The 12,738-nt window shown below is 44.7% G+C and overlaps 1 protein-coding gene across 2 annotated transcripts; it reads left to right on the top strand.

The window, feature by feature from the left end:
* Positions 1-1,315: 1,315 nt before the first annotated feature.
* On the top strand, positions 1,316-12,523 carry LOC307216830 (proton channel OTOP1-like). Of its 2 annotated transcripts, XM_079977459.1 has the most exons (8): positions 1,316-1,360; positions 1,591-1,626; positions 3,246-3,523; positions 4,453-4,589; positions 5,369-5,427; positions 6,274-6,401; positions 7,877-8,796; positions 11,882-12,523. In XM_079977459.1, the coding sequence occupies exons 3-8, from the start codon at positions 3,274-3,276 to the stop codon at positions 12,110-12,112; spliced, it is 1,725 nt and encodes a 574-aa protein (XP_079833585.1). In that variant the 5' UTR covers positions 1,316-1,360; positions 1,591-1,626; positions 3,246-3,273; the 3' UTR covers positions 12,113-12,523. The 2 variants fall into 2 exon arrangements, with proteins under 2 accessions (XP_079833585.1, XP_079833584.1); XM_079977458.1 differs by lacking the exons at positions 1,316-1,360; positions 1,591-1,626 and having other exon boundaries at positions 3,210-3,523.
* Positions 12,524-12,738: the final 215 nt, after the last annotated feature.

The raw sequence follows: 12,738 nt of genomic DNA, 5'->3' as shown, positions 1-12,738 counted from the left end.
CCTGCCCCGCTCACTCACTGGCAATCGGCCGGAGCTGTCCATGTTTTAAGTATGAAACCTGTAGCAGGACCCAGGTGCAGCCCTGCGGGCCTGCTTCTCCAGTAACCCGTCTCCGGCCCTGGAATGGGCGAGATGCTAGGGGAAAGTGCCCTTGAACATGTGCAGAGTATTTCCTTCCTTGGCTGCTCTTTAAAACAGGCAATTGTACGACCCACCCCCCGCAGCAGAATTTGATTGGAAGGGGCGGCGGAGTGGGGGGGGGTCAGCTTTGTTTCTTAACAGCTTGCTCAGAGTAAGCTGGCAGTCAGGATACAGGTGACCTATAACAGGACCTGCGAGAGGAGCTAGCTGAGTCTCTAGAGTCCATGGATAAAATATATTATTGCATGTGCAGTGGAATGGAATGGCCTCGCATGAGAAGCATAAATTAGGGCAGAAGAAGCAGAAGCGTTGACGTTTTGGACTACAACTCCTTTCAGCCCCAGCCAGGATGGCCAAGGAGACATTCTTATAAAGAGTGGGATATGGCATAGGATCCCATCTGAGATCAGATGTCAGGAATGGGCTGCTGTTTACTGAATTTGTAACAAATGCCAGAACATTTCTTAGATGCTGTGTGACAAACATGTATGAATTCATGACATCTCAATGTGAAAATATCTTTAGCTGAATTAATCACAATATCATGGTAGAAATGCTTAATACTTGTAGTACCCTTTACTTTAGTGGTAATCTATGAATTGTTACATTGTTATGCATGAATAGCTTTTTCAGCTGAAATAGACCAAAAACAATGTGATTTATTGCTTTGTTGGTATTTATGTTCTAGTGTGATTTAGGCTACAATCATGAAACATGTACTGATGACCATGAGATATTTTTGGAAATATTATTTTAAATAAAAATAAAATTATTTAAAACATGTATGTCTACTATTTGGATATATTTCAAAAGGAAACATTCCAATGTTTCTTTGGTGGGATATAACCACCTCATGGAAATTGCTTACTTGTTTGTTCTGCTCACAACAGTTAATGTAAAAGAAATGTACTTGTTTTCCCATCCATTGCTAGATGGTATACATTATTAAAGCCCCAGCCCTTTCTATTCAAATCCCATTAGCTTACAAAGAGACATTTAAACACCAGGCGAGGATGAGAGCAGGGAGTGGAGGAGAAAGGATATGGAAATCCTGATCTCCCTGCCCCTGATTATGCTGGTAGGGGTGGTCCCAAGTTGCCCCCTGGGGCCATCGTTCCTGGTATATTAATACCCTCGCCTTGCTGGTTCCTTGAGATAAATCCCAAATCTGTGGTAGGCATGTGAGAGAACTGGACTCTCAGCATCATGACACAACCAGGTGAGTAGGATCTTGCAAAGGAAAGGGCCTAGAGCAGAATAAGGTGTGCTTTGGAATCTAGATCTTATAATGAGCATGTACACAAGGATTCCACTGTTCCAAGGGGAAGGGCTCCATCCCTAAGAATTCTGGAGGGAGTGCTTGGGGTATCATTTTTCCATTTCAAAAATTGGTGGATTCTGTGCTCATGTGCAAAGACTCATGATATTGCCTTCTTTTTTACCCCCTAGGAAAGTCTGTTTAGTAATTTCAACTATCTCAGGAGGGTGAGTGAAAAGAAATGTTCTTGGTGATGCAGGATCACCCCATTATTTCAGCTGCAAAATGTGGTGTTAGGGTTCCCACTATCCAAGAAAAGGGGTCCCGTGCACCAACCTAGAGGGAGGCATATTGCTTCCAAAAAAAGCACCTGGGTTGCAGGACACAATATCAATCTTCTGACTCCTCTGATCCAGCCCGTGTTAGCAAGCCTCACATTCCTCACTTTGTGTTTTTGGCCCAAAGCTTGATTTTGCAATTGTGTTACAGTATATGAAGGGCTGTACGCTAGGCAGATGGGGTTCATGGAAAGCCTAACAAGAGAAGAGTTTATTTATTAGCCCCCTAAGTCTGACCCCATGCTCTCCAAAAACATTTCCTGTTGTGTCCATATATCTCTCATACATCTTGCAGAGAATACAAGCATAACTATGAGTAGACATTGGAAGGGGGTGTTTATAGGTTTGGGGTTTGATTTCATTAGGTATGTACCGGGAAATTTTTAATGTCTGATGTTTTACAATTTTTTATATATGCTGTAAGCCGCTCAGAGTAGCTGGGGAAACCCAGTCAGATGGGTGGGGTATAAATAATAAAATTAGTAGTAGTAGTAGTAGTAGTAGTAGATGACTGCAGAGGAGGGTGGAGGCAGATGATTTAGGCTGCAATCCTAACGGCACAACCTGGGATCACACCCCACTTAATTCAGTAGGATTTAGTTCTGAATAAACATGGTTAGGAAGCATTGCATTGTTAACCATTTGTGGAAGACAGATTCCCTGGCACTGAGCACCAGGCCGGATGAGTTCTTTGTTCCTGGGATTTTCCTCTTCGTGACAGAAGCTGTGGGCTAGTCACGCAGCTAGGTCACATTCTCCTGGTGACATGGATGTATACGATTTGTGATGGCTTGTTTTTATAGTGCAAAAGTGTTTAATTGCCCAGAGCTTTCCCACACTACAGCTGCAGCTGAATCAAAGGCAGAATAAGGAACCAACTCTAACATCCTAACATTCTCCTTTGGAAGTCGTGCAGCCTGGCAGTGGACTACCATGGGATAAACCATGGGTAGGCAAACTAAGGCCCAGTGGCCGGATCCAGCTCAATTGCCTTCTAAACCTGGCCCACAGACGGACCGGGAATCAGTGTGTTTTTACATGAGTAGAATGTGTCCTTTTATTTTAAAAGCACCACTTATTTGTGGGGCCTGCCTGGTGTTTTTACAGGAGTAGAATGTGTTCTTTTATTTAAAATGCATCTCTTGGTTATTTGTGGGGCATAGGAATTTGTTCATTTTTTTCTCCAAAAATATAGTCTGGCCCCCCACAAGGTCTGAGGGACAGTGGACCCTGCTGAAAAGGTTTGCTGACCCCTGGGATAAACTGTTGAAAAGCACTGCCAGTTCAAAAATGTAGTCATTTGGACTCATACTGAAGGCAGGCTGAAGGGAATGCATGCACTATTACAGCCCTCGTACTGAGCTGTGTGCATGTCTCTGTGTTATAAGATCCACATAGTTATCTAGCATGGCGCATAGGATGTGTGTTCCTGACCTTTCTCTCTTGAGTCTATTTCTGTCTACAGTTATATTCCCTGTAATGCTGAGCTATACCTTGCTGCACTGCAGATACCCAGCAAAAAGACCCTGCTTAGCCATGGCATCTACCATGCTCTCCAGTTCCCTGCTTTCCCTCCTCTATTTGGTGCTTCTGACGTTTGTGGGCAGTGCGGTGCTCCTTGCTGAGATGCACCAGCACAGCTCACAGAGCCGCAACGTCCATGCTTTCCTGGAGGCGCTCATGATCTCTTCCTGCATCTGGATGCTCTGGTTTGGCTGCCACTCTTCTCGCAACAAGCAGCTGAAAAGGCACCAGGATCACCAGGCAGGAGCAAGCTGGCTAAAAGGTAGAGATGTTAACACTGATAGGATCCACTGCAAAATGCTCATGCCCAAGCAAATTGTGCAATCCTTCAAACAACGAAGACCATCACTAGCAATGAAACCTCCTTGCCCTTCCAAACTTTTGGCATTTCTACTAAAAGGGGACTCAGACAAGTGAATTAGAGGAGTTGTGACACACAAGACATCATCACAGTTGAATCCTGCAGAGAAAATGTGGTTCTTGGATCTGCTGGTGTCTGACAGATCCAAGCCAACCAGAAGATATTTCAGAATTTCAGCCCACTCTGCTATTAGCCTGACTTGCACTTAATTTCATTTCAGAGAGACAGAGAACCTATTGTTCTATCCAGTGCTTTTTTTCTGGGAGGACGCAGGGGTACGCATACCCCTAAACATTTTGTGAATCTCTGTACTTTGTCCATATACTGTATTTATTTTCTCTGATTTGAACTATAAAATGGTGGTTTTCTTGAGTCAAAATGAGAGTACCCCTAAACACTGTTTTAGGGTGGGAAAGCACTGGTTATATCAGCCAATTTGTTCTCACAAACAACCACTCGCATCAGCTGCCTACCCCTATTAGCATCGCAATGATTGGCGAGGGTGGGGACTTCCATGAAACCACAGATTTCTCCGTCCTGTTTCACAATTCCCCTTCCATGCAGCTCATGTTGTTGTTTTTTAATCTGTAGTCTTATGGGTCAGTGGAGAAAGGCACTGGGGACTCACTTTGGAATTGACAGGATGGAACTGTCAGGATGCTGATGCTTTCCTTCATCAGCAGGAAGCCTGCTCCCCTTGCTCTCTCTGGTCCCACAGTCTTGGCTTAATATGAATGGACCTCCTGCCCCCTTCTGCTTCCTGAATAAATTATCAGAGTGCCTGCTTTCTGTGCCGCATTTGTGGTGACCATGCTGTCTTGTCATGGCAGGCGGTCTCTCTCTCTTTGCCCTGGCCACCTTGGTTCTGGACTGCCTCTCCCTGGGGTACTGCTACGAGCTGCAGCACTGCGCCTCCATGCTCATCACCACCTTCCCTGTCGTGCAGGCTGTTTTTACCATCATCCAGGTGAGGTCAAATGTGGTCAGATATTTGGTGGGGATGCCACAGCACAGGCAGGATCAGCCTTAGAGGAGTTAGCTATTCTCCTTCCTTTTCTGCCATACATCTAGGATCCCAGCCACTTCTGCTTCTCTCCACTGTGTTCTTTCTCCTTGCAAAATGTTCACTACTGTTAAAGAGGCAGTGCATAAGGCAAAATTTCAGAGTACTGGAGGAACAGTTTGTGCCAGGCTTCCCGAACCTAGTGGGCTTTCAGCAACCATAGTCAAGCTAAAGGTAAAAGGACACCTGACCGTTAGGTCCGGTCGTGGCCTCCTCTGGGGTTGCGGCACTCATCTCGCTTTATTGGCCAAGGGAGCCAGCGTACAGCTTCCGGGTCATGTGGCCAGCATGACTAAGCCGCTTCTGGCAAACCAGAGCAGCGCATGGAAATGCCGTTTACCTTCCCACCAGAGCGGTACCTATTTATCTACTTGCACTTTGACATGTTTCTGAACTGCTAGGTTGGCAGGAGCAGGGACCGAGCAACGGGAGCTCACCCCATCGCGGGGATTCGAACCGCTGACCTTCTGATCGGCAAGTCCTAGGCTCTGTGGTTTAACCCACATGGACTACAACTTCCAATCTCCCTGGCCATTGACCTTCCTGGATGGGGCTAATGGGAGTTGGGAGTCCAATAAACGCAGAGAGCACCAGGTTGGGGAAGACTGGTTTATACTATTAGTGGCAAATGGTGATGTGGTCTTCTTTCTCTTTCCCCACCCTGGCACCTTCCCTTCTTACAGGTCTCAGTGCTGTTGTTTAATGCTAAAGTTTGCATCCAGGAACACCAGCATCTAAATAGGTAGGTGTATTCTCTTGAGCTATGTAAAATCAGCAACCCATACAGCTACCAGGCATACACACTGGTCCAAGGTTTGAACTTGTACAGTCTTTTCTAACCTATGGGATTCTTTATTATTTCATCCATCTTTCTTCAAAGGTGGGATAAAAATGCAATAAATGAAAGCGCCCCATCAGCACGAAGACTGCTGTTTGCACTGCAGGACTCTCTCTCCTCCTCTTCACCCCCACCCTGTGCCCTTTCCCTAAATGTGCTCCAGAGGTGAAGGAAAGTCAAGAACATATTTAAGGGGTGCACAGGCAGGGAAGGAAAGCCCTGTTGCACAAACAGTAATCATTGCACTGCTAGGGCACGCACTTAGCACTGCACTGGGTACAATTAGAATCACAGAGAATCAGAGACATAGAGTTAGAAGGGACCCCAAGGGTCATCTAGTCTAACCCCCTGCAATGTAGGAATATTTTGCCTGCAGCTGTCCCTGAGAGGGCTTGAACCACCCACCTTCCAATTAACAAGCAGATGTGCTGACCCACTGCGCCTCAGGAGTGTTTGCATTGGGTAGCTGTAATATGAAAATTCTGCCTCTGGCAAGGATGAGGACGCCTGGAAGAATCTGAATGTTGCAGATGAGGCAACCATGCAGGGAAAAGCAACTCAGGTTTTTGGCAGCCTCGTAAGAATGCCAGTGCATGAAATGACTACAAAGATGCTAATAATGGCTGGGAGGAATGTTTGGCTTGGGGCCAGGGAGCCTCTATCTAACTTTGAACCAAATTGAGTAGGGAAGGGTGAAGTGCAGTGATTTTGCATTTATCCCCTTCCTTCCTTCCTCCTTGTGACTTCTAGGTTTGGGCTGATGCACACTCTGGCCACCAACGTGCTCCTGTGGATGAGTGTGGTGCTGGATGAGTCCATGAAGCAGCTGGAAGAATTTTATGATGCTCACAAGGGAGAGACTTCACAGGCCCCCCATGGTACAAACCGTCCTTCTCATCTGGGGAGTGAGCTCTCAAAGAGAGGTCTACAAATGGCTTGGCTTGATCAGGGACAAACTTAGGAACTAAGTCTTTCAAAGTGACCAAAGGCATGGTTCAAATCCAAGGGTAGGGTTGCCATATTTCAAACAGGGGAAATCCGGACAGCAAAGTTGTAAAGCTGCTGACATAGGCTGCCATACATCTGGATTTTCCCGGACATTCGGCCTATTTCCACCCAGACTCTGCTGAGGAATGTGGTATTCCGAATAAGTCCAGGAAATTCTGGACGTATGGCAACCCTGTCCAAGGGACTTCTGTTTACTTGCTATCTTACTATACTGTACTTATATGGTAGCCCAGTAATGTATGTTCTCTGAGCATTCACATCCGTTCTCTGGCCTTCTTTCCGGCAGATGTGCCCCCTTACTTTGCCATTTACTCTTGAGCCCCTCATGGGGCTGGGACTGGGAAACTGCTGAGACTCAGCCCAGCATATAAGGAAATATTTGGCTCCAATAACATAAGGAGAGACCCCCTGTAGAATGCAGCTCTGCAGCTGCCGCACCCCATATTTCTCCTTTGCATCCCTTCCCCAGTGCTGCAAAGCCCTAACACTCCACTTCACCTGAGTTTCCCCCTGGATTGAGCCATTTCCCATCCATGCTTTAACTATCCACCCTACGATCACTGTGATTCCTATACATGAAGTTCCATCTCATGCCATTCCTCTGAAGCACCCCATCCTTTCAGTGGTAAGAAATTATTTACAGATACAGTTAGCCTGCAGCTCCCCTTCCCACAGCGTGTTTTGGTATAAAGTTGTCATGATTGGATGAAGAAAGCAGAAAATAAATAATAATAATAATAATAATAATAATAATAATAATAATAATAATAATAATTTTATTTATACCCCACCCTCCGCAGCCAGGACCAGGCTCAGGGTGACTACCATCAAAGTATGTTACATTAAAAACATAAATCAAACAATCAATTAAAATACAGCTTAAAATCAAATTTGGAGCAGAATAAAATCAGATGGCAACCCACAGATTATAACTAAAGGGGATGGGAACATTGAGTGCTCACCAGGCCCAACTGTTTGTGCTGGTCTTACATGAGCCGGTGGAAAAGAACTGTGTGCGGTTTCTCAACTGCACACGGGGCACAGCCACACCAAAAAGTGCTCTTAATACCATTTTAACAGTCAGGCTTCCCCCAAAGAATCCTGGGAATTGTAGTGCTGACCTCACCAAGCTACAATTCCCAGCACCCTTAACAAACTACAGTTCTTAGGATTCTCCATGAGTGTTAAAGTGGTGTAAGAATGCTTTAAATATTTGCTGTGGGTGTGACCTAAGCAGATAGAATTGTCCTCTTTTCCAGTTAGAAGTTGCCAGACAACCTTTTCTGTTGTTCCTCTGCTAAACATTTATCCCTCTTCTAGCACAAGCATCCTATTCTTCCTACAGGTGGTTCCCACACCAACAGCTGCATCTGTACCACCAGCCTTTGCCACATCTTTTCAGAAGGCGCCGCCTACCTGCATCCCTTCAATATTGAGTTCAGTCTCTTCTCTTCTACAATGCTGTACATCATCTGGAAGAACACAGGGCGACAAAGCCCCAGCCAAAAGCCCCAGCTTACTCACAAGGCACACTTCCATCTCAGTGGGGCTTTTGTGGGGCTAGTGCTGGGGGCCTTGGCCATTTCAGCGACATTTGGGGTGATGATCTCCTTTGGAGTGCTTGCCAAGTCTCCCCACACCATTCCTGAAGCCCTACGGACATACTACATCTTCAACTCTGTGCTCTTGTCTGCCATGTTCCTGGCAACTTTGATTGGCATTGCCACCTACAGAATGAAGAAAAAATCTGCGGCTCTCCCTTCTGACAAAAGTGTGGTAAGAAACTTAGATGTCACCTTGCTTCTGGGCAGCTCCTGTGGTCCCCTCACGGTATCCATCTTCTCTTTGGTTGCCATCTTATTTCTTCATACCAATGGTGGCCTCCACCTCCTAGACTTCTGCTTCTCCCTCTGCAAGACCATCCAGATATTGGGACAGAATCTCTTCATTACTGAAGCTTTGTACTCAAGCCTCCCTCAAGAGCCAGATGGCCAAGACAACAGCAATTCTGCTGCTGCCAGCTGGATCTTTTCCATTTCCAGAGGTCCTGCAGAACAGGACAGCAATAGACCTTACTCCAAAACCCATACACTGACCAACATCATGGCCAGTTTGGAAAATCAACTGCCCATGCACTTGTCAGATCATGGTGATGACCCATCCCTCTTCCAGATTTCACACATTCAGAGAGAACCTAAAAAACAAAGTATCAGAAGGAAGGTCCTACAAAACATCTCAATTCTCCTCATCTTCTACAACATATCGGTAAGTTGGGTTTGGTTTAAGACAGATCTAAAGGTAGCACCAAAATTGCAGTGGGTGGGAGATTTTGTGGAAAGGGCTTCTAGGGAGACCCTTTGCAACCAGGAACCAGGCTGTCCATGACATAATTGAGGCAGTAGTCTCTGTTGGCCTTAGTTTTGATAATATGATCAGTCTATGTCAGCATGCCAGGTCTTAGCACAGGCATAGTGAAGACTTGTGCACTGTAGGAATAATAATGGTTTGTGTTCACTAGGCCCAGGCCAAGTTATTACATACCAGAAAGTGCCACAGATACCAGTCTAGAAATGGCTATCTTGAGGGTGTGGCGCAACACAACATGGCTGCCATGGGGAACGTGGCATGACACAAAATGGCTGCCACATCTAAAACAGCAGAAAGAGGGACACAACTGCAAAATGGTAAGGGCATGTCCACAACCACCAGCCACCTCATGAATGGGAAACAGGTTCCTACAGAACTGGACACTGTCCTACACCCAGGTGTATCTGGCAAAGTTGTTTTATCAGGCAACATTGTGCTCACTCACCAAGAGCAGTTCATTTCTGAACAGAGAACTGCAAGGAACATTAAACATTAGGAAGAACTTCCTGACAGTAAGAGCTGTTCGACAGTGGAATTTGCTGCCAAGGAGTGTGGTGGAGTCTCCTTCTTTGGAGGTCTTTAAGCAGAGGCTTGACAACCATATGTCAGGAGTGCTCTGATGGCGTTTCCTGCTTGGCAGGGGGTTGGACTTGATGGCCCTTGTGGTCTCTTCCAACTCTATGATTCTATGATTTTTCTATGACGTAGCTGATGCAGGTGCCTTTTTATCATCCATCCCAGGGCTGCCCCAGAGAGAAGCTCTTTGCACCTCTCCTGTGTTCAGAATAGATGAGTGGATGGGTATCCAATTCAATAATCCAATGAACTGTGGGCATGTTTAAGAGTGGTGTGTAAGTGTGTTCAATGTAGGAGAAGCTGAGCCAATGCAATCAGGAAGTGAGCAAGAAGAGCAAACAGTCTCCTTTGAACTATGGATTTTTGAGAGAGTGTTTACTGAGACCTTTTGTGGGCATCATAGTAGGTACTGGCGGGAACGCTGGTGCCTTCAAGCACCATGTTGGTATCCCCATTATACACCAACATAGAATGACACCATTTTCTAAAAAATAATTAAATTGATTAAAGCTATCATCAACACATCAGTTACATAAAGAAATTACAAATATGTCATAAATGTTTAATGACAAGGTATAAAAAGATATTAAAAGTTAATTCACCCTTAATTCAATATTGTAGTCTTTAAATAAGAAGCAGCATTAGAAACCTATTTTACACCATGAAATTCCAAGATAGATACTGCAGAGCAAAAGAAAGGGAGTACCTCTTATAGCAACCTGTTTTGCATTCAAAAATGTCCCAAACAATTCCCAGTCTTCTTTGAACTTATTTGCCTTAGGTCTTCCAGGCTGATATGAAGACTTTTACTCATCAATGCCAAATTTCAATTTGCTCTACCAAATTCCTTATTGAAGAACCCCACCACCACACATTATGTTACATGCATGAATCTTGCCATGATGTTGATGATTTTGTTAGAGCTCTAATCATGCCAAATTAGAAATGGAAAACGCAGAAGATTGTCTAATAATATTTGTTGTAACTAACTTTGCAAAATCAGTTCTTGAACGTGTTCCAAGTGAGAGAATCTATGTGACCCATAGAGGGCAGTAGTGGATTAGAACCAAGATCAACAAAAAAGTCTTATGGCACCTTCAAGATGTGGACCAGAGACCATTTCATCAGATGCATCTAATGAAGTGGACTCTTCTTCATAAAGGTTCTGCCATAATAAAACTTGTTTGTCTTTAAGGTGCCACAATACTATTTGATGGTTGGAGTAGCAGGAAGCTAACATAGGTACTTATAAAATGGTTATTTGGCTTGTAACTCTAGTCACCTAACAAACTGCATTTGGTAATTTGCAACACCAAGTCAAACTTTGCTATCACAAATCCTTTTCTCCTGATTCCAAAAATGTACATATTTGTTAGTTTCTCCTTTATGCAAATCCCCCACCCCTTTTTTGTTGCAAACAGTATCAAGGAAACAGCACAACAGTGACATAAATGAGGATTCCTATGCAGCCTATAGCTCCCATGTAGGTACACTGGTACCTCTGGATGCCAATGGGATCCGTTCTGGAGCCCCGTTCGCATCCAGAAGTGAACACAACCCGCATATCTAAAAACATAACGCATCATCATTGTTTAAAATGTCATGCTTACAGAAATTTTCAAAGACCTGAGTTACGTAACTGAAGAATTCTGGCACCGCATGGAAAGCATATCTTCTTGCCAAAGAAAGTTGGGTGAAGTGGAACAACATCCCCATCTATATAATGGTCGATCTACATGTTCAGGAGGCACACAAATGCTACAACTTCCCTGGGACTGTACCAATTTGGAATCCAGGCAGTGGAACTGAACTTTATCCCTGTCTTCAAAATTTAATTCCACTCCCCTCCTGCCACCACAAAAAATCTGGCGTTTTAGAAAGAAAGGCTCTAACCAAGCTTTACTCCTGACCTGCTGCTTGTTTATGTTCATGCAAAGGGAAGGGAAGCTATAGCTGTGTGACACACCTCTCACATTCTGACCTACAACAGGTCATGGAGTGCTGCCCCATGTTCTTTCTCTGAACATGTAGATTGGCTCAAAGAGTACCTTCTAATCCGGCACATGAAAACTTCTGATTGTTGTTCATGTGCTTGAGAAAGCAGAACAGGGGACAGTGGAAAAACAGGTGTATATCCTAGACAACGTAGCTTTTCCATGTGCACTATAGGCACGTCAAATGCTAAATAAGTATGGGAGACATTTCAGGAAGGATGGGGAAGTGGTGGTCCACCAGATGCTGGATGGGGCTGATGGGAGTTGTAGTTCAACAATAACAACAGAATATGGAGGGCCACATGCTCCCCATCCCTCCCATGAAAGGATGCTGCTGCCCCAAAATAATGGCCACTTATGCCAACAGTTTGAATTTGGTTTTATTCCTTTCCCTGTTTCCTTTGTTTGACTAGGTGTGGATTCTATATGCCTATGGGACCCGCCCGCACCTGGTGAGCCAGATTGAGCAGTCTTTCTATGGCTTCACACTATGGGCCATCGTGGTCAAGATCTCCCTGCCACTGGGCATCTTTTACCGCATGCACTCTGTGGCTAGTCTCTTTGAAGTTTACTGCAAGACCTGCAAAACACCGCCAGCCTTAGGACCACCAATGCACCCTGACATCATGGAGAGAGCAGCATAAGTGCCCCCACACATGAGGGAAGCTAAAAGAAGCTGCCCTTTATACAAGAGAGGGTTGCAAAGCTATCTACCTATTGCACCAACCAGCATTTCAAGCAAATCACACATTCCTCAGATTATCCCCCTCTCTGAAGTCCACGGAGCATCTGAATGATCAACTTGAGAAAGCCCACTCTATCAGAGACAGGCAACTAGCAAGTTTGGTACATGAACTAATCTCCCTGGCAGGTTTTATTTCAGGGGGTTAACAGACTACCTAAACTAGTATGATGTCCTTCTCCCCTATTTAACTCTATTTTATTTTTAATGTTTTGGTTTTTAGCTGTTTTAGCAAAAGCAAATACAACATTTCCTTTCATGTAGAGTTTTAAATGCAGTTTACTTTTATGCAGACTCTATTTGTATTCTGTTTTATTTTCTGTTGATATGGACTAATTCAATAAAACTCTATGCTACTCTGGTTGGGATTTACCTCTGTTCAGTCTTGCCTGCATGCCAGGAAGTGCTTTAGTCCAGTGTCATCACTTCACCTCCACCTAGTGCAAAAGACAACAAGGCTCCTGCTTCTTTCAATATAGCAGGGTAGAAGAGGGTATTTCAGCAGGTGCAGGTGACCTAACTATTAAA

The sequence above is a fragment of the Podarcis cretensis genome, assembly GCF_951804945.1.
Source record: "Podarcis cretensis genome assembly, chromosome: 5".
In the NCBI taxonomy this organism is placed as follows: Eukaryota; Metazoa; Chordata; class Lepidosauria; order Squamata; family Lacertidae; genus Podarcis; species Podarcis cretensis.
The sequence above is the reverse complement of the archived record's forward strand: the minus strand, read 5'-3'. Positions and strand labels throughout refer to the sequence as shown.

Coding starts and splice junctions, on each gene's coding strand:
- LOC307216830 (XM_079977458.1), top strand. CDS start 3,217: ATGCTGAGCTATACCTTGCTGCACTGCAGATACCCAGCAAAAAGACCC. Junction 4,590..5,368: donor CTGTTTTTACCATCATCCAG/GTGAGGTCAAAT, acceptor CCCTTCTTACAG/GTCTCAGTGCTGTTGTTTAA. Junction 6,402..7,876: donor GACTTCACAGGCCCCCCATG/GTACAAACCGTC, acceptor TTCTTCCTACAG/GTGGTTCCCACACCAACAGC.